The 26,529-nt window shown below is 40.9% G+C and overlaps 1 protein-coding gene across 1 annotated transcript in view; it reads right to left on the bottom strand.

Annotated features, from left to right (window-relative positions):
• The window catches only part of LOC119738409 (DDB1- and CUL4-associated factor 1-like), a 40,698-nt gene that overhangs the window by 11,375 nt on the left and 2,794 nt on the right, over positions 1 to 26,529 (bottom strand). The window contains exons 3-21 of the mRNA XM_038213295.1: positions 25,510 to 25,660; positions 23,422 to 23,535; positions 21,131 to 21,268; positions 20,075 to 20,794; positions 18,997 to 19,098; positions 17,988 to 18,187; positions 16,372 to 16,510; positions 15,411 to 15,620; positions 13,791 to 13,960; positions 13,066 to 13,185; positions 11,459 to 11,561; positions 10,485 to 10,607; positions 9,614 to 9,767; positions 9,101 to 9,178; positions 7,711 to 7,854; positions 6,480 to 6,604; positions 4,932 to 5,231; positions 3,222 to 3,415; positions 595 to 670 (exon numbers count right to left, since the gene is read on the bottom strand). Coding sequence (XP_038069223.1) covers positions 595 to 670; positions 3,222 to 3,415; positions 4,932 to 5,231; positions 6,480 to 6,604; positions 7,711 to 7,854; positions 9,101 to 9,178; positions 9,614 to 9,767; positions 10,485 to 10,607; positions 11,459 to 11,561; positions 13,066 to 13,185; positions 13,791 to 13,960; positions 15,411 to 15,620; positions 16,372 to 16,510; positions 17,988 to 18,187; positions 18,997 to 19,098; positions 20,075 to 20,794; positions 21,131 to 21,268; positions 23,422 to 23,535; positions 25,510 to 25,660 — 3,361 coding nt within the window. The remainder of the gene's footprint in view (positions 1 to 594; positions 671 to 3,221; positions 3,416 to 4,931; positions 5,232 to 6,479; positions 6,605 to 7,710; positions 7,855 to 9,100; positions 9,179 to 9,613; positions 9,768 to 10,484; positions 10,608 to 11,458; positions 11,562 to 13,065; positions 13,186 to 13,790; positions 13,961 to 15,410; positions 15,621 to 16,371; positions 16,511 to 17,987; positions 18,188 to 18,996; positions 19,099 to 20,074; positions 20,795 to 21,130; positions 21,269 to 23,421; positions 23,536 to 25,509; positions 25,661 to 26,529) is intronic.

The raw sequence follows: 26,529 nt of genomic DNA, 5'->3' as shown, positions 1-26,529 counted from the left end.
TGGCCCAGAGGTTTAGTTGCCAAGGTTAACAATAGCTCTTTAATAATATTGTCTTTCCAAAAAAATATTTCCAGTTTCGAAAAATGAATTATAAAATACGTGTTTGCTGTTTGTTTTTCACTGGAAAAAGGAGAAGAAAACTCAGACATATTAGGCCAAAAAAAAAAGTCTCCGGTTTCTGCGCGTCGGCAAAATGAAAAAGTTTTTTATCAATGAAAGATGATGTCTCAAAACCGCCAAACTCACTGGTTTGACTGGAATCCTGCTGCTGCACAATTTTAACGTGTTTTGAGATGGGGTTATGATCGAGAATAAGCTTTATGTGGCCTCTCTGGTCTCCCATATATTTGCACTTAGTTTAGTCGGGCACCATTTGCAGTCATCAGCCGACATTTGAAGCAAAAAAAACAGGTAAAAAAAAAAAAAGCCGCTTTGCCGCACCACTTTTTGGGCAAGCTCCATGCCAGAAACCGGACACTTTTTTTTTGGCCTTAAGTCTAATTTTTTTTCATTTATCCAAGGTTCTTGTGTACAATTTTGGACAATTAAAAGCTCTTCCCTCACAGCCAGGCAAATGAAGGGATTTCAACTTACTGCTCGTCTGAATATTCTTGAGGTAGCATTTATCGGTGCATTCTGACGGAATCTAGGCTCTGGACATTGATGAGGTCTAAAACACACACAAAATGAGAAAAAAAAGGAAAAGAAAAACTGCAAATTGGGTTAAAATCATTCAGTATATTCACATTTATTTTTGTTCAGATGAGAAACAAAAGGAAAGTTGATTTTGGATTTTTTCCCCCAAATAATTAAATATTTTTTTCTCTCTTTCTGCAGTATCCATGGTTGTGGCATACCAAAACTGAGTTAAACGTAATATACAACATTTGCAAACATCAAAAAACAAAACTAATAAATTATTATGAAATACCTTACTTGACTTTCAGTGAATAATAGTCTCAAGCATCCTGTGAAATTGTGGCACTTGGTGTGCTGTCATTTTCAAGAAAAGTGAAGTTTTTGTATCAATTTACAATGATGGTTGGCGGACCATCGGTGGAAACAAACTTACTTTTTTCAAATACTGACCCCACTTTACCAAATGTAGTTAATCCACATTTTGTTTGCTATAGGTTACACATCCGTTAAAGGGAAAATACAACATTTGCAAACATCGAAAAATAAAACTACCAAGTTTTACGAAATACCTAACTAGGATGTTGGTAAATGACACTCTAAAGCATCCTGTAAAATTATGGCACCTGGTGTGAAGTCATTTTCAAGAAAATGGTATTTTTGTATTCATTTCCAACGGTGGTTGGCCGACCACCGTTGGAAAAACCTAACTATTTTTTTCAACTGCTCCAAATTTACCATTTGTTTCAGTCCAAATTGTGTTTGCTATTGGTTACATGTTCATGAACGAGTGCAGGCCAGCTAGACTGGTTCCCTCACCTCACAATTTTTCGGCATCTATAAATTGATCCATTTCAACTTTAATTGAGTCAGTGAACCAGACTACTTGAACATTTTTGTTTTTCTTGGTTTTTCCAGCATTTTCGAACACAAAACTTCAAACATGTCAGTGTTACACTATTTGATCATATTATATTAACCTCTCAAATAGTTCATTTCTGAAAATTACAGCGAAAGCCAAAGATGTACATTCCCTTTAATGGGTACAAGCCAGCTAGTCTGGTTCTTCTCCATTTCGTCTGAAGTAGGGTCAGGGAACCAGACTACTCAAACACAGGGTCCGCAATAAGCGGTATCGCATCGCAATTTGCGACACATTCGAGGCCGACTGCGACGCAATTTTTAAAGTGCATCGCAAAACTGCTATACAACATTTTGTTCATGAAAAGTTGACACAAAGTGTACTTGCCACCAAATTTCGGTCCACTGAATTCCACAACTATCGGACATGGTAAACATCCATCATGTTTTGATTTAGTTAAGCTTAAATACTGAAAAAGAACGTCAATTTTGTTCAGCTGTATAAAATCTGTACGTGTTTAGTTTGTAAACAGGCGGCGTCTGATAACGAGACCACGTGATAAACGCAGCTAATAATTTGGAATCGCGCTTATGATCCGGACATAAGGAATGCCCGGAGCGTCAGTGCGATACCAAATTATCCGCAGCATGTATCACGTGGTAAATCACGTGCATGATCGGAGGAGGTTGCTGGACGTACGTCGAGATTTTACCTCGTACTTTGAATCTGCTGCGACTGTGCGAGGAATAATTTATGGATTTATAAAAGAAATAACACGTTTGTACACTATCTGGTCAAGTATTCAACAAACTTTATTCTTATTCTCACTCACTGGTAAATATATGCATGAAATGAGTATTTTGGTGGCTAAAAAAGTTACATGCACGTCGTGCATGCTCAGTAAAAAAGCGTGCCCAAGCTAAAATCTACATGCGTGCACCCGTAGTAAATCGAGCCCTTTTCTCATCACTATTCTTTAGATATTTGTCGGTTTATCTTAAACATTTTGCCGACACGGAAAACGGGTTTACCCCTTCAATTAATTCACTTGATACGCACGTGGGATACGTGGGAACTAAAACGTCAAAATCCCAGCTGTGTTGTCGTTTGTGCGCTGTGTAGCATATTGATGAAAACATGGCTACTCACGAAAACTACCGGTATCAAGGCAAATACTGCCAATAATTGGCAGGCGGATCTAGACCCGGGGCCAGGAATGGCCCGGGTTAATAAATTGCTTTTTCATTCGAAAGTTATTCCAGCAAGCATGCAGCTCCTGAAATAAACAGACAACTGATGAGTCATTAAGTTCACAGCTTAACGTAAGTTACTTCTTATTGCTTTGTAATTTGTACAGTCTGACACTGACAGGTAAATAGTAATTGCAAAGCCGAGGCTAAATTTGAGTATAACAAAACTGCTATGCAAAATTGGTAAACTGCTATGCAAATCAAAATTTGCATAGCAGTTTTGCTATACAAAAAAAAATCCTTAAGGCTTACCCTGCTCAAACAGCATTGATTTTTTGTTTTTCCAGCATATATGAACACAACTTTTAAACAGGTCAGTGAAAGAATGTTTGCTATAAAATACAAACCCCCAAATCCATCTAATTTTGCAATTTTGAAAATTACAGCAAAAGCAAATTGTGCATATTACCTTTAAACTAATCCTAAGAAGAAAGTTCTTTCAAAACTCGCTTTTGTGAGTTCGTCAAACTTACTCTAGCAGTGAGAATGATGGACAGGCGACCACCGGGTTCCTGCAGTGAGCGTGCTGTTCCCTGAGATACTGTGACACTATGACGTCAAGAGACGGGGGGTTGGATACCGGACGGCGCCTCAGCTGACCTCCGACCCCACCCGTGTGGTACAAGGCATTCTGGGATACCTTCTCCCTTATTAGTCTCTTTCTGACCTGGAGTACAAACAGTTAACGGAGTGAAAACAGTTTAAGAAAAAAATCACTAAATAAAAATTAATAAAGGAAACAATCTGGTGGCAAATTTTGTTTTGGCTTGCTATCCAAAATCTGAAGATTTAACCAGCTTTTAAGAAAACTGAAGCACGTTGAGAAATGTGATAAAAAGCTAGTAACAACAATGGATGAAATTAGTTCAAAAAATGCTGATATCAGTTATTCCCAAAACTGAATAAGTTGAAATCTTGCAAGCATCAATATGTTTTTCTAAATACATTTACCTTAAATTTAGTTTATCTTTTTTTTAAAGATTAGGCTGTTGTTTCCCAAAACATGGATTCCGTGAGTAACTTCACCCCAAGTGATAAAAATGCCAACAATAATAAAACCCCAAAACCTGCAGCTGGTGAAGAACAAGACAAGCTGGTGAAGGACATTTTCTTTTCCATATTGAGGACAGTACTACAGCCGAGCCACTAATACTTCGCATGATAATTGAAATCCCTTGAAAGTCTACATTACAGGGTGAGTCAAAAAGAAAGTGACCTGGATTAAAGATTTTGTTTCTTAAAAAGCAGTCAAATTTGATACAACAATGAAGTATGTCTTCAAAGAGGATGTTCGGCCACTCATCTGAGCAAAAAAGAATGACTGAAATTGATATGTGCCATCAGAAGTTATGCATGTTTTACTAAACGAACCCAGTTTTAATAGCTGTCCATGGAATGTCATTGGAAGCTACTGAGCTGAGTGAGAATTACAGATTACACACAAGCATTCAAATACAAATGAGATTTTGATCATTGAAATCAAGACTGAAACAATATTTTTACCATCAGATTTTGTGTTTTGAATGTGAGGAACAAGTCAACTTCTTTTTCTGAAATACTGATGTCGATTTTTGTATGTTTCCCTTTGCAAGTTCTCGTTCACTCATCGAGGTGGGAAAACATCCATGTTTCATTGCACCCAATGGGTATTCATCAGTTCGTAGAACGGTAAATGATCAGTGGTGGCCAGCCGAGTTTTGCGATCTTTTTATTGAAATACACATAATTTGCGAATAGAGTATGCAAATTATGTGAAATTTTCACAGTTACATGTCAATAAGACGTATGTTATCCCTACGTTTACTTAATGAAATGGAGCAAGCCAAATATTTTATTTTAAATTTTAAAAAAATGGAGCAAGCCAAATATTTTATTTTAAATTTTAAAAAAATTCGGTCACTTTCTTTTTGACTCACCCCTGTAGGCAATTCCAGCATTATGTCATGTCTGTGACAGCTTTTAAGAGCTCAGTGAATAAACCTGAAGATGTATTTTTCAAATTTTACAAATCCATCATTTCTCTGAATCATTAATTAGATATCATGGTTAACTGCCCATTATAAGTGAATGTGTGATTGGGTTTCTGCAGAGTGGTGGACTTTGGAAGGGAGTGTTTCAGTTAAAAATGACTTGGAAGTTAGGGAGAAGATCACTGGTTGTACCCCTTCGCTCATTCCACTTACCCTGTTAACACTGCCGGGCGTGGCGGCACTCCTGTCTGGACCAAAGGAGATTCGGCCAATCTGCTGGGGCGTGGAGGGTGCGGAGTGGGTACTGGGGCTAGGGTCTGCCCCACCCTGCTGGGGGGCGGCATGGGGATGATCCTGAGGTACCGAGACACTGAGAGGAGGAAGGGTCTGTGCTGACCACTGGGGCTGGGGTTGGGACGGTGGGGGAGGGGGGTTTGGTTGGGGGTGGTGGGTCGATTGCTGGGAGATGTGGGGGATTGGCGGGGGTGCCCGTGGAGAGTGGAATGACCTCGGCTGTTGGGAAAAATCACAAAATTGAGAAAGACCATTTAGTGGATGAAATTCATGGAAAAGTGCGATTGGAATAAACAGTTTGATACTGCAGGACTTTAAAGGGAATGTACATTATTTGCTTTTGCTTCAAATTTCATAAATAAATGGATTTGGAGGATTAGGATATTATAGCAAATATTGTTAAAATGACTTGTTTCACGTTTTGGGCTTGTAGATGCTGGAAAAACCAGGAAAACCAATCATGTTCTTGAAGTCTGGTTCCCTGACCCCACTTAAGATGAAAAGGAGAATTTATAGACTTTGGGGAATTGTGAGGTCAGATAATCAGTCTAGCAGGCTTGTACCCTTCAGAGGTGTGTAATCAATTGCAAAGAGTTTTTGCAGTTTTTGCAACAAAGAGTTTGCAAGCAGTTTTGGAAAAAAAGCCAGTTTTCTCCAACACTGGTCGGCCGACCAGCGTTGGAAAAATACCATTTTTCTTGAAAATGTCAGCACACCAGGAGCCACGATTTTACAGGATGCTTAAGACTGTCATTCCCTAACAATCCAGTAAGGTATTTTGTGACATTCTGATCATTTCGTTTTGTGATGTTTACAAATGTTGTATTTTCCCTTTAAACCTAACCCTAACCCTGCCAGATGCAGCACAGTGCATCAGGTGGAAAAGCTGGTGCACTTTGATGGAAAATGCTACCAGCCGAGTGCATAAACCGGCCACTTCTGAGACAATGAGAGCTAATCCCATGGAACAATGCCACAGTTGTATCCTGCTGCATTTGGGGACCACAGACTCTGAGGCAGTTTGGCCTTGAGACTTTTTGCCTGATGGATCTTGCTACATTTGGCATGCTTGTCACTTAGACAAGTGTTGCATGTTGCTGCGTTTGGCAGGGTTCTAGCCAAAATACCCTAGAGGGTAAGTGTTAAGTAACAATTGTTTTTCATGAAATGCATTTAAGAATTTTTGTGACTTTGACAGAAAAATTATTGTCTGATTATTTGTCTGGTTTAAAAAAATGTTTTCAACACCCAGTAATACAAAATATTGAATTAAGCAAAGTTAACAAATGGGAGCTAAATTTAGGCAAACATCATCTTGGCACAATCTGACAATCTGTAAAGAAATTATATCCCTCGACCTCCAAACGCCCCTCCCATTTGCATTTTGGACTGAACCAAAGAAAACTACCAGAGAACATACCAATGAATGGTGAGAAGAAGTAAAGTTCAGAGGGGCAAGGAACATACCATTACAGAAGCAGGGGTGAGTAAGGTACTGGAGGTGTAAGACAGACCAGAGGTCATCGCACTTGCCGAAGTGCTCTTTGGTAGGTTGGCTTCACGGATCAAAGCGTTTGCTGTGTCGCCAAGACCTGTCATACAGCAATTCAAAAAAAATTAAAAAATAAAAAAAAAATAAACTATAAAAAACATTTGGTATTCAAACTACTTGGATTCTAGGCTATTCATATTTCTTAGCACGCCAAACCGGAATGCTCATACTTGTTGATTTTATTTTTAAACCCTTTTATGTAGAACTTTGATAGAAAGTTGTTGTAATGTTATGCCTTGTCTGTTTTACTACATCTTCTAAAACACTTCAATTTTGACAAAAATACCATATGTTTACTGTATGGACAGTTCCAGAATGCAGCTCAGTCCACCACAAGCCCAATCACAAGTACATGTAAGGTCACAAAAAACATTCTGTTGACTTCAGACTGAAGGGCTTATGATAATCTTGTGATTGACAAGCAATTGTCCTGTGATTTTCTTGTGATTGACTTGTGATTGACTTGAGATTGTCTTGTGACTGACTTGTTATTGACTTGTGATTGTCTAGTGATTGTGTTTTGATTGTCTTGTGATTGACTTATGACTGTCTTGTGATTGTCTTGTGATTGTCCTGTGATTGTCTTGAATCGTCTTGTGATTGTCTTGTGATTGTCTTGTGGTTGACTTGTGACTGTCTTGTGATTGTCTTATGATTATCCTGTGATTGTCTTGAATGGTCTTGTGATTGTCTTGTGATTGTCTAGTTATTGACTTGTGATTGTCTTTTGATTGTCTTGTGATTGACTAATGATTTTTCTTGTGATTGACTTATGACTGCCTTGTGATTGACTTGTGATTATCTTGTGATTGTCTTGTGATTGACTTGTGATTGACTTAACTACAATTCCGGACATTTCTACAGTGGCAAGCAACCACACTCTCCATGGAAAGCCACACTAATCCTCTCACAAGAAACTGAGCAACCTCTAAATTATTTTGATGAAGAGTCTTTGCCGGTAAGGGTTTGCATTCTGTAATTGGACAGCATCGGCATACCTGTCTGACTGATTACAAATTTAACTCAAAGAGTAATAAGAGTGCAGCATTGGAAAGTACTACAGTTTTTGACAATACAGTATAAAGCATGCACACTCGGGCTATTTAAAAAAAGTTCATGGGAAGGGGTAAACTTCTGAGAACCAACCTTGAGAGACGAGGTGACTGTGGATCAGCTGCAGTAGTTCCTTGTGGGAGTAGGTAATCTTGGTCTGAGCTACGATGTTGGCTTTGTGGAGCTTGGACAGGGTAGCGTCACTGCCTAGAGACATGGGCTTGCCTGTTACTCGCTCTGTAGACACAAAACAAAGAAAGTATCTATACGGAGACGTCTGTAGAGTGAAATGGCCTTTTGTACACACACAATCTTGCGGGTAATTCTGTAGATGGTGGGTTCGAGTCTAGCCTTGGGCAAGATACTTTACCCAAAGCGTCTTCTCCCTAATGGACACCTATGAAGGCAGTGATGGTTACTATGTATGAATTAGCCATATGAAAAGTATTGAACTGCTTACTCCTAAGGGAGTAGAGATGGCATAACAAGGGCGGATCCGGGGGGGGGGAGGGCCAACAGGGGCTAATTTTTTTTTTTTTTCAAGTGACGTCGCAATAAAGGCAGGCACTGCGCACACCACCATCTTTTCCTCAAAAAGATTTAGTTAAAGTGCTCGGAAATTACCTTAGATCGCACCACAGAGCATCTAGAATCAAAAGATTTCCAGGGCCCTTAAGCGGGATCTGAGCCCCACGCTGTAATGTTTGGGACCCACTTTATAGGGATCCATTTTTTTTTTGGCCCCCCCCCCCCAAAAAAATTGTGTTCTGGATCTGCCCTTGTGGTATAACGAATTATACATAGCTAGGCGATTAGATTAGAAATAAGATTTGAAACTTTGCATGGCATGGCGGTAGTGTAAACTAGTGAGGGTTTGCGGTAACACCATGCGGAAGAATCTCTTTTGAGGAGAAAAGACGATCAGAGCATACTGATCAGAACGTCAAGTTCTATTCAGAACGACACTTCTTCTCAAAAGAGATTCTTCCACATGGTGTTACCACAAACCCTCGCAAGATTAGTTTAGAGTTAGCCTACATATACACGATGGACAAAAGTCGGAATGAAAATGCCCCCTTGGAGGTGGCTCTAGACAGGAAAACAGCCAAGAGTATACAACTTTCTGAACTGAAAAGTTTTTTTCCGGGCCCTATAGCTTGCCCTGAAGCTGGCCTGAAGCTGGCCTGAAGCTGAAGCTGAGGGTTTGCAGAATAATGTCTTTTGAGGAGAACAGACGATCAGAGCATACTGATCAGAACATCGAGTTCTATTCAGAACCACACTTCTTCTCAAAAGACATTCTTCCAATGGTGTTACCGCAAACCCTCACCATATTAGTTGGGAATTAGCCTACATAAACAGAATGGACGAAATTCACATTGAAAATGCTCCTGTGGAAGGGTGGCTTTAGACAGGGAATGAGCTAGGAGAATGTGACTTTCTAAAGTGAAAAGAACGCACATGAAATAACACAGTAACTTACCAATGAGCTCTGAAGCGTACCTGCAGAACTTCAAGTGCTCTGACTGCTTGTCTTGTAAGACTGGCTCCTTCACAAGTACTGCAGGGAAGTACAGGATATTGGGTTTAACAAATTTGATGGCGTGATGCTAATCATCTCATTTTTTAGAGAAGTAATTGATTATTAATGAACCACAGTAACAGTGAAAGCTTCCTAATTACAATTTTAATGAGGGTATTACCTGCCATAAATCCTTAATTCAAAATACACATTCCTCCAATTCCTAGTAGTTCCAAGTTTTCCTTTTGCATTAATTATTTAGACTATTTCTCCCTTCAGATCCACAACATATGATTCATTCTTTGTTGTTTTTGAGATTGGTTCTCGGTATAGATGGAAATTGTGTTGGCTTCTCTAGAAGCTACCCATGCATGTGTGGCAACAGGGCCCTAGCTCAGAAAACCTTTTGATTAGAACATCTCAAAAAATTCTTTAGCTCAAAGATGAAGCGAGAAAAAAAAAATGTCTTCTGACCTTGTAGTTGGCCGCTGGAGAATAGCGGGAGTTTACTGACGATCTGCCTGACCACCTCACTCTTGGACAGGCCACACAGGGCTTTGCAGCTCAGCGCACGGATGTAATCAGCCTCAGTGATGGGTGTCTTGATGGTCAGAAGGCTCAGAAGAGTCTGTAAAATAAGGAAAATAGGACGAAGGTTGTAACCTGTTGCAGTAGCAATATAACAGATATGCCACTGATGGAGATTATAGACAAGGGGCGTATATTAACCCTGAACCTCCCAGATCCTTCAAAATACACCAGGAGATTTTAAGCAGATTTTACATGATTTAGAAAAGTAGAGTAAGCCCCTATTCGCTGGAATTCATGACGCACTCAAGAGGTCAACTCGGTGCAACCATGGTTAACGGTTCACGCGCATTGCAACGGCCCAGTGAACACCGTGGTTTGGCTATAACTGTTGTGAATCCGTTATTGATTCTTGATTCTCCTCTTTGGAGCAAAAATAAGAACAATTGTGGTTGTAACTGGTGTGCTGACAATCTGCTGAAAGGCAGTGAACCATTTTCCGGTATTAATTTGTGAAAAGGTTCTATAAAAGTAGAATGTAAAATTGCTGTCTGTGATCGTGTGTGTTAAGCATATGTGAAATTTGTCATTACGGAATGCACGTGAACCGTTGTCAAAGAAGTGAGCCTGACCTAGGGAGGCGACGTCACACTTTCTCAGCGTATTATCTTAAACAGGGCTTGACACCCCTTACAAATTTTAAGTACAAAGAATGTGCCACTGGTTTCCTACACTTTGGAAGATTTGAGCGGTTCTAAAAGGTAAAGCATAATGCCAAGTGATTAAGGGATAAAATCAGGGGTTTTTTAAAACTCACCCTGATTCCATTGTTACTCCGGACGCAGTCCCACATCTTCTCTGTGACATCACTGCTGGTCCGCAGCGCCGTCCGATTCCTCCTGGCACTGCCCTCCGCAAAACGACTGACCGTCACGCCCAGCTGGGATTGATAGGTGAGGAAAGCATATCATCAAAATACCCCAAACAACGCAGCTCAAAACTCCAACCTTCTTTTATATTCTGGCTATCAATCCAAAGTTGTGCAAGGCTTCAGGAAATCTTCATTGCATTTCAACAGCATCAGAAGAGTAAAATATTATTCCAAATGTGAGTAACAAAGTGCATTTATACAAATTTCTATCAATTTTACACCATAAATTGTGATACACCCCAAATACATCTTTCGTCATGTCACGGGTAAATCACAAATCAATTCGCAAGTCCAGTCACAAGTATTGACAATAACAAAAGGGATTGACAGGAGATGGACATAACAAAGGAATGCCTTTGGAACAGTTCACTGGAATAGAGTGTGAGTTGATTGGGTGACTTGTGATGACTTGTGATTGACTTGTGATTGCTTGTGATTGACTTGTGATTGACTTATGAGTGACTTGTGAGTGACTTGTGATTGACTTGTGATGGACTTTGTGATTGACTTGTGATTGACTTGTGATTGACTTGTGATTGACTTGTGATTGAGTTTGTGATTGACTTGTGATTGATTTTGTGATTGACTTGTTATGACTTGTGATTGACTTGTGATTGACTTGTGATTGACTTGTGATTGACTTGTGATTGACTTGTGATTGACTTGTGATTGACTTGTGATGGACTTGTGATGTACTTGTGATTGACTTGTGATTGACTTGTGATGGACTTGTGATTGACTTGTGATTGACTTGTGATTGACTTGTGATGGACTTGTGATGACTTGTGATGGACTTGTGATGGACTTGTGATGACTTGTGATGACTTGTGATGGAATTGAGATGGACTTGTTTTTCTTACCTTGGAGCAAGGCCCACAGACAGAGTTGATGATGACTTGCAGCGCTGCCTTCTGAACCGCAGCGTCCTGCAGTATCTCACCCTCGGCCATACCGTTGATGACGCTGCCATGAAAGGTCAAAGGTCACAGTGGTGAGAACAAACAACAACAACTCATTAACCAATTAAAAACCAAACTGGTCAAGACAGGCAAACTCAGATTGCAGCAAATTTACAAAACTGGATTCAAATAAACAGGGCAGAAAGACTGGCTGAACTTTGCCGACGCTAGTTCATAAGCTGAGACTATCATTTATTTCCATCTCTCGACAGCAGAAGAAACTAAGACAGTTGAAAGCCAGCCAATGTAAGGTGTAGAGCATTCTTAATGCATCTGGCAAGATGTTGCAAGAACTTCCACCCAAGGTTGCATAATAAAATCTTCTGAAGGATCATAACTGAAGAACAGTTCCAGAAACAGTACTGACAATCACCATGAGAAGAGAACAAGATGATGCAAGAACTTCCACTCAAAGTTTCATAATTAAATCTTCTGAAGGATCATAACTGAAGAGCAGTTCCAGAAACAGCACTGCCAATCACCATGAGAAGACAATGAGATGTTGCAAGAAGTTCCGCTCGAAATTTTTCCAACAACTTCTGATGCCTCATAACTGAAGAACAGTTCCAGAAACAGCATCGACAATCACCAAGAGAAGACAACGAGATGTTGCAAGAACTTCCACTCAAAGCTTTCCCAATAACAACTTCTGATGTCTCATAACTGAAGAGCAGTTCCAGAAACAGCACTGACAATCACCATGACAAGACAACAAGATGATGCAAGAACTTCCACTCAAACTTTTCTCAACAACAACATCTGATATCTCATAACTGAAGAACAGTTCCAGAAACAACACTGACAATTTGTTCATGGAAGAGTTCGAGATAATCACCATCGAGACAGTAGACTTAAAACCAGATATGTGGCTACGCTATGTGGACGACACCTTTTGTAGCTTGGCCACACGGCACTGAGGAACTCCACACCTTCCTCGACCACATCAACCAGCAGCACCCACTCATCAAGCTCACCATGGAGCAAGAACAGAACAACACCATAGCTTTCCTCGATGTCCAAGTCACCCGGCAACCTGATGGCTCCATCTCCCACATCGCTCACCACAAGCCAACGCACACCGACCGCTACCGACACAGCACATCCTTCCACCACCTACGCTTTTAAGTCCGCGGTCAGCAACACCCTACTTCGCCGACCCTACAACACCTGCGACCAAGCCCATCTCCAACAAGAGCTCCATCACATCAAGCCCATCTCCAACAAGAGCTCCATCACATCCAGGCATCCCTCCAGTTCAACGGCTACAAGAACATCAGCACCCACAAGCCCAAGCCAGCAACCCCACAAGAACAGCGCCCAAGTTACAACCTCTCCTATGTTTTCATTGGCTTGTTGCCAGTCCAAGGGGTGGCGTACGTGTCTCCCTTCTCTGGCAGCATTGGAGATATGTTGATGTATTAACTGTGCATCCGCTGGTACAATCTGGGAATCGGACAATTGCCACAACACAAATTCAGTAGTCTCTCATCCCGTGATGCCAAACTCACCTCATTCCGACGGAAGACACGTTATCCGGCAGGTCAACCTGGTCGCACAATTGCAATTGGCCCTTGGTCGTCACGGTGATGACGGCTAGGACGTCCAGCGCTGCCCGAATGGCGTCTGCCCTATTTGAGGACGAAATATATATAAAAAAAAATTAAATTCTGTTTAGGCCTTCTGCCATCTTGGTCAGGTTCCTTGAAGCAGGACATGCATAAACCAATATAAACTGGATACCAAATAAAGGTGCAACCTATTCCCAAAAATCGACATCATTCTTGGCTTCTGGATTTTGGAGGAATGAGGCTGAATGGCATAAAAGTGTCGGTTGATTTTGGAGGATGCTTTGTGTCAAGTTCGTCAGCTGTACCAGCATTGTTTATGTTCATTCATGCATGACTGAGCCCTGCATTATGCTCAATATCATCTGCACTGCTTCTGAACATCATCGGCACTGCCTCAACCCATTTTGGAGAATTTTGAAGGATTGATGCAATGGTCATCCCTTCACCGAACAAATTCAAGAAATAACGGATGAATTTGGAGGATTGAGGCTGTATCCAATTTTACATGGGGGCAATTGGAGGATTTTGCAGGATTGAGGATGGTTCCTAGCCAAAAGGGCCTAGGGGTTAGGGTTAAGGAAAGTAGGACTCAGTTACCATATATTTCAGAAGAATTCCAGAACGTTCCAAGTCAAAAAGCTGATGCATCTAGGAACTGTACTAACCTGCCGCTATAGTTCTTCCATTCATTGGCCATTGCAATGATCTGCAACAGAAGCTTGACTCCATCTATCTTGAGGAACACCTTCACCGGTTTCCAGTGCATGTTGGGCGGTGCCTCCTCCAGCATGGTCTCCATGTGTTCACTGGTACTCTCCGCGGTCACCGTGATGGCCTGAAGAAAAACATCCTCGTGAGCCATGGGATTTAACATACTTTTCTAGGGTTGTTTATTTCATAAGTTTTTCACAAACGGGACCAGGCTCTGTATAAGCTTAGGCTTCTTCCTGGTTCCCCCATCTATCACCATTTATCTTTAATTAATCAAATTGTTGCACTAGCATTCTATTAAGTTGAGTTACTGTATTAATTAATTGTTGCATTAGCATTATATTAATTTGTGACAAATGGAAAACAATACAATACAATACAATACAATACAATTTTAAATAATTACAAAACCCGAAAAATAATTATGAAAAAATGAAAAATACTCAAGCTGCTGCAAACTGCTCACTGACTGGATTGACCCCACATTACAAAACCCCTTTCTTCAAAGTAGTCCACCCACACATTTTATTTTGGGGTTTGTTTTGGTTCAACTCAAAATATTGACTGTTCGAGTATACATTTGTGTGCCAGAGTTAACCCTAACCGCCCTGAATCCTTCCAATTCCCCTTTGCCAAAGTGGAGGAATTTGGAGGATTGAGGTTACATGGCAAAAGTGCGTAACTGATTTCGTAGGATGCACTTTGTCAAGGTCTTGGGCCCGACCTTGTGTTGTTTTTGCTCAGCCATGCATAAATATAGGCCTGGATTATGCTTGAAATCCTCCGTACTGCTCCAGGATGTCACTGGCCAAGCCTCAACATATTGACAGTCACTGCCACAGGATTTTGCAGGATTCAGGCAGGTCACCCCTCAACAGACCATATTCAAGAAAATAATGGAGGAATTTGCATGATTTTCCATGAGGCCAATTTGAGGATTTTGCAGGATTGAGGCTACATCCTACCAAAAAGGCCTAGGGAGTTAGGGTTAAGGATTATTTCAAAAAGATGAGTCATGACGTGACTCTTTTTTTTTTTTTTTTATCAAATTTCAGGGGACTCCAAATCAGATTCCAACCCGAGTATTATCAGGAAGAATGAATCAGCCTCGTACTCAACCTCTGTAACTCACAACTCTTACTCAGTCTCAACACTGGTAACTCAGAAACACGATTGAGGTATTTGCATACAAGTCTACAATCACATGCAAATGGCCTTGTTCCCCTCCCTCTCTGGATGAGAAATTCAACAAAAACTATCCCAGCAGCCAAAATAAATCCAGAGAGTGTTGAGTGCTCCCTGCCTACATGAAGAAGGATTGACTAGCTGTGATTGTTCATGTAACCTGATATAGCTATGCTTTGACTGTAGGTGATTGATAAGCCAGCTGTACCTGCCAGGTACTTGTTTTTGTCTGTTGATGGAATTTGACTGTCACAGTGCTTACAAGAAATTTGATCTGACTGTTGGTGACTAGCCGTGTATTATGGGAGGGGACATGGATTGAATTTCTCACTGTCTGTGCCTGATCAATACGTAGAGTTAGATGATCTCAATACTCAATTCTTTCCCACCTTGAAGGGGGGCGTACCGTCTGGCGGCATCAGGCCTTGGTTCTTGGAGTAAGCCCTCTTGATGCTGTCCACCCTGACAGCCAGGTGGGTCTCAAAGTACTTCTTGAGGGTCAGGCAGGTGTGCTTGACGGTCTGCCGGCTGGCAAAGATGTCGTCGTCGCTCAGCAGCATACCTTGGTCTTCCAGGTTCAAGATGTTCAGGGTGCTCATCTGATCAGAAACAGAAAAACAACACAAATATTTCACTTTTGATTTGTTCTGAATTTTAGCAAAATCAAGAGGGCGACATAAGACACACAAGTGCTCACGCAAAACGAAAGCACAAAGTCAGCTTTGATCTGTCATACACAAAGTGTCAAATTTTTTCACTAGCTTTAAATGCATTTTTCTTTTTGTGTGGGTTGTTTTTTTATGCTCAAGCTGTTGATCACACAAGTGTTTACAAATGAAGAAAACTCCACGCAAAGAAGAGATTAACCCTAATCCCCGAGGCCCTTTTTGCTGGGAACCATCCTCAATCCTCAAAAATTTTGCACTTATGTTTAAATGAAGGATAGCCACTGCCTCAATCCTTCAAAATCCTCCAACAGCCCTGCTCTCAAAGTGCATTCAGCCTCAATCCTTCAAAATCCTCCATTTCTTCAAACACCGTGCATCCTCAATCCTCCAAAATCAGCCGATACTGAATGTCCATGTGCTCTCAATCCTCCACAATCCTCCAAAATTGTATGTTGCATTCATCCTCAATCCTCCAAAACCGCCCAGAGGACTTTGGAGGAATGAGGAAGATTAGGATTACAGGCCAGTTCATAGTTCCCATGAAAGCGAAATCAAAGCGAATTTCATATCAACAATTGCAGTTTCGTTGTGACGGTCGCCGTTACTCCAACAAATTCGTCTTGCACTGAAATTTGCGTGAAGCGTGAAGTAGTCTTTAGAAGATCAACATGTAATCTCTTACTGTGTTGAAGAGTTTGCGGATCCCGTCCTGTTGGTCAAAGTGTTCCAGGACAGTCCAGAAGCTGAAAGCCATGGTGAAGAACATGGTAGCATGGCTGCGACCAGACTCATGGGAGCATTCTAGAAGCCACAGGGCATATCTGCAGAGGGAACAATGTATAGTGGGAGGAGTTAGTATAAGAACACGGGGCATGGCTGCGACCAGACTCATGGGAGCATTCTAGAAGCCACAGGGCATATCTGCAGAGGGAACAATGTATAGTGGGAGGAGTTAGTATCAGAACATGAGGGCATGGCTGCGACCAGACTCATGGGAGCATTCTAGAAGCCACAGGGCATAACTGCAGAGGGAACAATGTATAGTGGGAGGAGTTAGTATAAGAACATGGGGCATGGCTGCGACCAGACTCATGGGAGCATTCTAGAAGCCACAGGGCATATCTGCAGAGGGAACAATGTATAGTGGGAGGAGTTAGTATAAGAACACGGGGCATGGCTGCGACCAGACTCATGGGAGCATTCTAGAAGCCACAGGGCATAACTGCAGAGGGAACAATGTATAGTGGGAGGAGTTAGTATAAGAACATGGGGCATGGCTGCGACCAGACTCATGGGAGCATTCTAGAAGCCACAGGGCATATCTGCAGAGGGAACAATGTATAGTGGGAGGAGTTAGTATAAGAACACGGGGCATGGCTGCGACCAGACTCATGGGAGCATTCTAGAAGCCACAGGGCATATCTGCAGAGGGAACAATGTATAGTGGGAGGAGTTAGTATCAGAACATGAGGGCATGGCTGCGACCAGACTCGTGGGAGCATTCTAGAAGCCACAGGGCATAACTGCAGAGGGAAACAGTGGGAGGAGTTAGCATAAGAAAATGGGGGTGTGGCTAAGCCAAGACTCATGGGAGGATTCTAAGAGCCACAGGGCATATCTGAGGAGGGGAAAACAGAGGAGTTGGTATAAGAAAATAGGGGTGTGGCTAGGCCAAGACTCATGTGAGCATTCTGGGAGCCACAGGGCATATCTGAGGAGGGGAAAACAGTGGGAGGAGTTAGTATGTGAACATTAGGGTGTGGCTACAAGAAGACGGACAAAATTATGTGACATACACAGAGCAAAGGCAGGAAGCTGATTGCGATGGTTCACAATACAGACCCCTTTGTAACTCCAGGCTTAACTTCTTCAAAATGCTGCCCGCCCCCTCCTGTTTTCATTATTCATGTGCAGTATTACACATGCACAAACTACTTTTAAAAGCCTGGTTGGTGAAAACTCATCATGCACAGAGATAAATTTCAAATTTAAGAGCCTACGTCCAACAAATCGTAAACTTTCTGAATTTTGTTCGACTAATGCTAAATGACTCGATGTTTGGCAAAGTTTACAAATCAATGTTGACCTTCAATGTCTTCCCATAATGCACTGCTGGTATAACCAAATTTGTGCCTTCAATGGAAGCGCTTGTGTGAATTGTGAATTTTACAAATGACCTCGACCAACCACCTTGGAAAGTTTCTCAACGATTTATTTTTTTTCCCGGAAACTTTAAGATTGGAAATAGGAAATCACAGCACCCACCCTTTCCCTTCCTTTCACTCGCCCTCAACTCACCCAATGAGATTTGAGATGACCTGGTTAGGCAGTAGGCATATTCTCTCCATGGTGTCGGCGTTATAGGCCAGGTAATACAGGCACATGGATACCCCTGTGGCTGCGATGGACGGCCGGTGAACCTGGAGGAGTTGCTGAACACCGCCCCGCTCCACGAACTCCACTGCAAACTTCTTGTGGCAGATGAGTGACGACAAGTACTGGAGAATTGGGAGAGGAAAATCTGGAAATTTAAATTCTCCTTTTATAGCGGTTTTGTAGATGTGGGCGGGAAAGGGGGGGGGGGGTAGTCTGTGGATTAGACATTCATTTTGGCAGAACCACGTTGAACGTCTGATATATCATAGCATGTTCATCTTATGTGACCCTGCGTGCCCGCCAATTGGAATGGTCTAATAGAGACTGTGACGCCATTTCGATCCGAAATGTGGACTAACAGGCATGCAACTGAGAAGTCACAAAAAAGAGGACATTCAAATCTTTCCAAGACTTTGTACAGAGTTTTTCTACTTTTTAATGGCACACATGGGAAAAAAGAGAGGAATCAGGTGATCGAAGGATAACTTGCATGCCTGACTAAGCTGTGGACACGTCAATTTTGATGCCATGTTTTTTTATTAATACAACAACAGGTTAAGGAAGACCTGATGGAAGGCGCCCGCTAAATGGTTTGAATCTCAAGGTCAGGACGCAGTCTTGTTTTGCATAATTAATCGCCGAATCTGCTCGCATATCATAGACCATTGCTGTGCAAGGGGATATTCCATAGACTACATGGGGGTGAGGGAGAAAGTTGTAACTGATGGCTTTTTCAAATACTCGGGATTTTTAACATGAATCACATTTTGAGGACTTTTTAAAATTCAGTTACTAGTATGTAAAATGATTAATTCTGTTCAAACATCCAACACATGCCCAATTTAAAACAATGGCAACACAGCTGCATAGAAAACTACTCAAAGAAATTATCCTGATAAATAAGAATGTGAAGTTTTGGTAAGAATTTTACCTTAAGACCATCAAATGTCAACCGTGTATCCCCAGACTTCTGTAGGTCGATGTAATGCATGACAATATCCATGGCTCCATTCTCAAACATGGTACCGAGCAACTGAGAAAAAGACAATCAAAAGATCAAAGACGATTGTAAGGCAGAGCACTGACATGGCCAGACACAAAAAAGTAAATAATCCAGCAATGTAAAAATTTCTATTATTGAAAAATTGATTTTACTTCCACTGCCTCTAACATAAATCTGCATCCGAGACATAAATTCTCTTTCTATGGGCAGTCCAATATAAAAATTAAAAAGACAACAAATGAAAGGTAGGCACCACAAGAAAAAAAAAGTTACTTGGAAAGTACAAAGAAGTAAGACTATTTGATTGAACTTCTTTGATGCACTTATTAAAAACAACTGGGGCAGGTTTGAATAAACACTCAGTACTTATCTAGCCCAACACTGGCAGAAACACAAAGATACCAAACAAAAATTTTGAATATTCACTCTGAGCAAGATCAATCAAGAACCACTGATGCTTGTTGATTTCTGACATGTCTAACACCTGAACTCTAGTATAAAAAAAGTTATCATGATACTCCACAGTTAATAAGCCATTTGCGAGTTAAATTTGAATAAAATCTGGAACGCTGACTTAATCCAATGCTTTGCACGTTTTACTTTGCATTCTCCCGACCAAAGAGACTGTTACTTAATCACATGATTCGGGGCAAGCCTTATTCTAGCATCCCCCAGTTTCGGAATGGTCTGGTGTCTTTGTGCCATTCTCACCTATGGGAACAATGTATTGATGCTGAGCGTCTCTTACGTAACTATGCAAGAGCTTGCCCCGAATCATGTGATTAGCAACAGTGTCTTTGGTCTGGAGAATTCAAAGTTAAAATGTGCCAAGCTTTCTGAGCAAGTCAATGTACCAGACTTTTTCAAATTTAAATCCCAAAGGGTATAGGTCACTCGCAAATGGCTTATTGGCATGAATTTTATGAAGGTTAGTCAAAACTATGGCTAATCACAGTTCATGGGAAAATTTGCTCTTTAACGAATCAAATATGCACATTGAACTGACCTCCTGGTACTCCGCCAATGGCGTCAGATACTGCAGTATAAACCGCTGCTGCATGACGGAGGTCAATGGGTACATCTGATGGGTACCGATGATGTAATAAGACAGCTCACACCAGCTGCTGTTGCTCTCCTCCGGGTAGCTCGACCGCTTCTCAAGCTGCGGCGTCTTGCCCTTCTTGGTCCTCTTCGCACTCTTGGCAGCCGCAGACTTCTTGGTCTTGGCAGCTGGGGTGTTGCGAGTGGCATCCCTGGCTTGCGGGTTGCTCTCCCCGCCCTTGCCACTGCCACGGCGAATTCTGTTACTAGTCAAGTTTCCTGAGGTCTGGGCATCTTTGGAAATCGCAGAAGCAGTTGAGGTACTGGCATCCATCTCGCCTTCCGGTTTGAGGTCCTGGGACACATTTTCGGCAACTACTAGCACTGGCTGATCGTTCTCCGAAGCTGCTGTAATTGTCGGCTCGGTCAAACCGTTTCTATCTTTGGGAAGCCCAGCGGGATAGTCTGTGCCGTCCCTCTCAGGACTGGCGGTGATTTCCTCATCTAGTTTCAGACGCTTCTCTGGTGGGACCTCATCGCGCTGGGTGTCCGGGCTGTTCTCTTTGCTCTGGCCGAAGCAACCGAACGGCCGGTCATCCTTGGAGCTCGAGGAGCAGCCGGAGGAGGTGTCATCCTCAAGACTTTGCTTCATGAGCTGATGGAGCCTGCTCATCATCACGCTGACCTTTGAATGAAGGATAAACAAAAGCGTCAACACAATTTTTTTTATAACTCGGCCTTATAGCAAAATTGTACTGTATCTTTAAATTTTGGTTGGAGACAAACACAAACTGTTCAACGTGCTTTTCACACTTTAAGCACTAAAACCTTGGTCAAATAAAAATCTGGCTCCCATCTCATCAATTTCATCAAGATAAAATCTACTTAACCGTTGTACCATTTTGGTGATTACCAATGTACTAACAGAATTCTTTTTTTAACTGTGCAGTACTATAAAGGACACTACACAATTGGACTTAAGACAGTGGCTATGTATAAGCCACTATCTTCACTGGCTTACCAGTGATGCGTTCTCCTCTCTCAGGTTAGCGGCTACCTCCTGCACCTCAATGGCTGTGGCTAGCAGGCCGGTGGCGTATGATCGTAGGGGCTCCTCTGCATCCCTTGCCCAATTCACAAACTTCTCCACCAGTCCATCCTGCAGACAGAACACATTCAAATAAAGCTCAATTCCGTCTATGAGCTCCGTGCGCTAACAAAAGAGGGCACCCCTTTACCTAACAACGACGTCCCATGGGCGGGACATTTAGCTGGTTGATGCGCACCGTTCCTTGTGTGCGACGCACGTACACCAGGGGATTTGTACAATGTACACGCAGAGGTACGGCCGCTCGTAGCGGCAATATTGCAGTCAGGCAAGATGGCGTCGGTCGGTCACCCCCAACTGTACTTCCTTTGCCAGCGAGGGGGTACTTGTGAATGGAGCGGATAACCAGTGCTCAAAAGGAAATGCTTTTGTTCATTTGTTTGTTTTGAGTAAAATTTTTAAAAAGACAAAAAATATGCTTCATTTTGATAATAAAATCATGGACTTCTCCAGAATTTTTTTTACACTATTATGTATGTTTTATTGTTTAACCCTAACTCCCCAGGTATTTTTGAAAGGGATGCAACCTCAATCCTTCAAAAAGCTCAAACTGCCTTCATTTAAAAATTGCATACAGCCTCAATCTTCCAAAATCATTGGTTATTTCTTGAATGTGGTCCTTGGAGGGGTGACCACTGACTCAATCCTGCAAAATCCTCTGGCAATTGCTGTCAATATGTTGAGGCAGAGCCAGTGACATCCTGGAGCAGTGCAGAGGATTTTAAGGCCAAAAAAAATAATACTTCTGCTTTCGGTTACCTGACCGACCCTATTTTTAGGCCTCGACCCTAAAAATTTTATCGGCAATTCCAAAAAAAAAAAAAAATAATGATTGAATAAATAAAAATAAAAGCTTGTTGTCTTTTCTTTCTTCACAAAATACCTCTCAACAATCCATTTGCATAAAAAAATGCTAGTATGTATTTGTTTTCTTACTTACATTCGCTATTTTTTTTTCAAAAGAAACCAAATTTGCTTCGCGATCTGTCATCATACCTCGCAATTCAATGTCATGGTGACTATAATCACGTGCGTAAACCTTGCTCAATGCAGTGACGACTGGTTCCCGCCGCGCCGCGCAGGGGCCAATTTAGAAGACATGATGAAAGTGCGGTAACCAGTCTGTCATGGCTATGCGATTGCTAGCGCTAGCATGGCTATGCATAAGGCATGTGCACTGTCAGTGTCAACTGGTCGGATTCGACATCGCAAAAATGCCTGGAAAAAACAGATGGAGAAAGAACATTTTTGCAAGTTAATTCACAGAATTGATCTAGCTTGTCTGTGTGTGTATTTTCCGTGTTCAAGAGTTCATTTTGAGATCGCACTACTCGTATTTGGAGTGATACATGCAGCGTGTTTCCCGAAATTTTTGGCAGTAAAACAGGTCTGTCGGCCACGGGCCACACATGCACAGTGCATCACACACTTCAGAGTGTTGGCCAGCTTCCCGTCTTGACTAGCGTTGTGCATATGATGCGAACGGCCTGAATTTTCCATTATATTTTTAGAATTATCGAATGTAAATATTTTGACAATAATTAAGGTAGGTTTTAGTCACTTTTTGTGGCCATTTTGTGTATAGCTTTCGTAGTACAATGGAAATAGTTCAGGCTAAAACTTCGCATATAATTGAGTACCCCATTCAATCTGAATAAAAAATTATTGGCCAAAAAAACACATTTTGCGACCGACCGACCCTATTTTTGAAAGGCATGTAATCGGAAGCAGAACTAATTTTTTTCGGCCTAAGCATAATCCAGGCCTAAATATATGCACGGCTGAGCATAAACAACACAAGGTCTGGCCTTGGACCTTGACACAGTGCATTCTCCAAAATCAGCCACACAATTTTGCCATATAGCCTCAATCCTGCAACTTCCTCCATTTTGCAAAGAGCACTTTGGAGGGGTTGGGAAGATACAAAAGAGGTAAAAACTAGTAATGCACTGCAAAAATACCAGCAAAAAAAACCACCAAAAAATATATGTTCTTTTGTCTTACATAAACTATATCTCAATTTCTTAGCTCAAAAAACCCCCAAGAATTAACAAACACAAGAAATATCATAATTTTCAAAGGGCTGAAACTTTTGCGAACCGTTTGGATATTTTAATCTAACCTCTTGGTCTAAATGCTATACTAATAATGTTTCAATATTTGTTAGACTCTGAAAAAGACTGGACTACATGACTGATATTTACCGTATCTTCAAAGATGATGGAAGTCTCCAGGCCCGGCAGGACATCCAGCAGTAATCGGCAGGCCACCGTGTTGGTGTTGAAATCTCTGGACAGCATGATGTGGTCAGTTACAAGCTGAGGATGTTGTTGTGTCAAGAAAGAATTTAACTTAATACACATATCACTGGCTTGAGGGTCTGGTTTCAGTCTTATTGTTTATTTTCAGTGAGACTTTTTATCCTAATCCTAAGTGTCTGTGTATCTTCCAAACTATGCATTTCCTTTTGATTATTTCTGGATTTTTGTCAGTTTCCGTTTTTATCAATGTTGTGGTGACTGACAGTCTTGTGTTCTTTTCCTAACTGATTTTAAGCTTTTAATGTATTTTTATTAACCCTGACTCTCCAGCATAATTTACTAGGAACCATACCCATCCAGGCAAATTCCAACACCCACATGGGAAATCATACACACACACTGTTGGACTTAGTTTCTGGAGGTATGCCAAACCCAATGTAAAAGACTATCAGTTTAGGGGTACTGTACCCATTCTAACAGATTTCAACAACACCTGCAGTTGGGCTTTGATGGGTTGAGTTCGGTTAGGGTTTAAGTCCCATTTGTGGCGTTAAAGGGCTATGCAATCTGATTTTGTTAATCCCATCCTTGAAAATGCACCTCTGTGTCCCATTTAACCTTATTTTCAATTCTCGTTTAGCCATTTTGAAGGGTGTTTTGATGGCTTTTGGGTTTTTTTATGCTAATGCAAATGTCCATATTCATGAGCAAAACTGTGATGACATTTCAGGCAGAAACCTCCATGTTACAGCTATTTCAGCACAAAAAAAGTTGCTTTTTTTGGTGTCAGATTCGAAGGTGTGTAAGTACATGGCAGTATTCCATTGAGCAAATTTTTTTCCACAAATGTTTTCTATGAGCAAATTTTGGATTCACAATTTGAACAGAAAACCCCTTCCTGAAATGACATCACTGCAACAGCGCCCACAGTTGTCTGGAAAAGCATGGGAAATTTTAAATGTTGAAAGCAGTGCACTTTTCAATAAAATTAACCAAAAAGGGATGTCAAATAGTTTTCATACATTTAAGAAGAGTAGAAAGTTGCATAAAATGTGTTCCTAAGAAAAGTTCATCGCATGGCCCCTTTAAATGAAACAAGCAATGGAAATTCAGCTCATCTTGTTTTCATGCACATTACCATGTGTTGCAACAATACATACAAGATCGTAATACATGTACTTGTTTTTTATTGGTGACAAGAAAGTGGTACTTTTTCAATTATTAGCAAATCCTTTCATCAATGCATGTAAGAGGGCGCTATTTTGCTTTTGTCACACAAGGTACTCCTTGTCAAAAGTGCATATGAACAGTACACAAATTAGTCCTTCAAAATTACCCACAAAAAAATGTTTTGAAGAAATATTGGCCACAACTATTGTCCAAGCTGTTTAACATGATAAACAAGTAAAAAGTGGAACTTACTCCAAGAAAATGAAGAAAAGTTTGATATATATTTGTACACAAAGCTATAGAGACACTACTGTTCTACCTTGAATGACATCACGCTTTGGCTCACGAATATGGAAATTTTCATTAGCATAAAAACTAAAATGTTGAAATTTCTCCCTTTTACTGCTACAAAGGAGGTGGAAAGTCATAGTTACATGGCAAGAAAGCTGTTTTAATTGCATTTAAGTCATAAAAATCCTATAGCATGTTTCCTTTACGTCTATGTGTGCAACTTGTGCTTCTGTCTCATTATTTGTCTATTCTCTTTGAAACTGTCTGTATAATTTTGTTTAGCCCAAAACAGTCCCACTACAGTGAAATCTGGAGAAGTCAAACTTCAGGGGAATTGGCTCAAATTTTGAGTAAAAGCAGACTTTTTGAGTTAGCAAATAGATTTTCTTTTCAACAACAACTGACGGAAATAAGTTTTTACTTTGACTTCGAAGGGTTTTCGAGTTAGCAGGTTTGATTTATCAAGATTTCACTGTATTTCCATAAACACAGAGAGTTTCACGAAATGTTTATTTAATTAAAGAGTCCTTTCAACCACAACTCTGAGGTCTCACACTCAACGAAACCCACCTGATTCATAAAGTCATCTTTGTTAAACAGCACGGTCATGAGATGACCCAGATTACAGTCTGGGTCGACCCTAGCCGGGTGCCGATCATCAAACGGGTCCTGGTCCAACTTGATGTAGTTATCTGTCTCCTTCTCCACGATCTCACACATCCTGCAAGGCGAGGATTGGACAAAAATTAACAAACCCCACTACTGGAAATTTATGAAAGATTTACTGTCCATGTTCTTCAAAACACTGATTTTGAAACTCAAAAATAGTACAGACATTTTAAATATATTTTAAGGTAATTTTACAAATATTTGCTATTGCTGCAATTTTCAGAAGTGGGTGGATTTGGGGGGTTGGTATTTTATAGCAAATATTAGTACACTGACTTCCTGTTTAAAGTTTTATGTTCATAGATGCGGGAAACCCAATAAAAAATTGTGTTCTTGTAGTCTGGTTCTGTGACCCTATCCAGATGAAACAGAGCAATTTAGCAATTTATAGACCTTGGGGTCAGGGAACCAGACAGGCTGGCTTGCAACCAATTGCCAAAAAAAGGAAATAACTAAATTTGGTAAATTCGGGGCGGTATTCCAAAAAAGTGAGTTTTTTCCAACGATTGATACTAAATTCCACATTTCTTAAAAATGACAGCACACCAGATGCCACAAATTCACAGGATGCTTGAGACTATTATTCAATTGCTATTCATGTCTTCAATCAGCGAGGCAATATTTAGTTTAATTTTTGTAGACATTTATTATCATTTAGATTGTGCTCTTGATACACCTTTCCTATACTATAATTACTTTTTGTATATTGAAATGCTATGTGACCATATGATGATTGTTGACGACAGTTTTGGGTGCTCCGATTAACGAAGGCTAGTCCTTCTCTGGATGGCACCCCATTCATACTCTAATTCTGCTTATTATTTAACTACATTTATTTATATTACACTATGTAAACTGTTGCTTATGTATGTATGAATGGAAATAAAACAAACAAACTTACAGTCAAGTAAGGTATTTCAT

Source organism: Patiria miniata, unplaced genomic scaffold, assembly GCF_015706575.1.
Source record: "Patiria miniata isolate m_02_andy unplaced genomic scaffold, ASM1570657v1 HiC_scaffold_3, whole genome shotgun sequence".
NCBI classification, from domain to species: domain Eukaryota; kingdom Metazoa; phylum Echinodermata; class Asteroidea; order Valvatida; family Asterinidae; genus Patiria; species Patiria miniata.
Note: the sequence above shows the minus strand (reverse complement) of the source record. Positions and strands in the feature narration are given on the sequence as shown.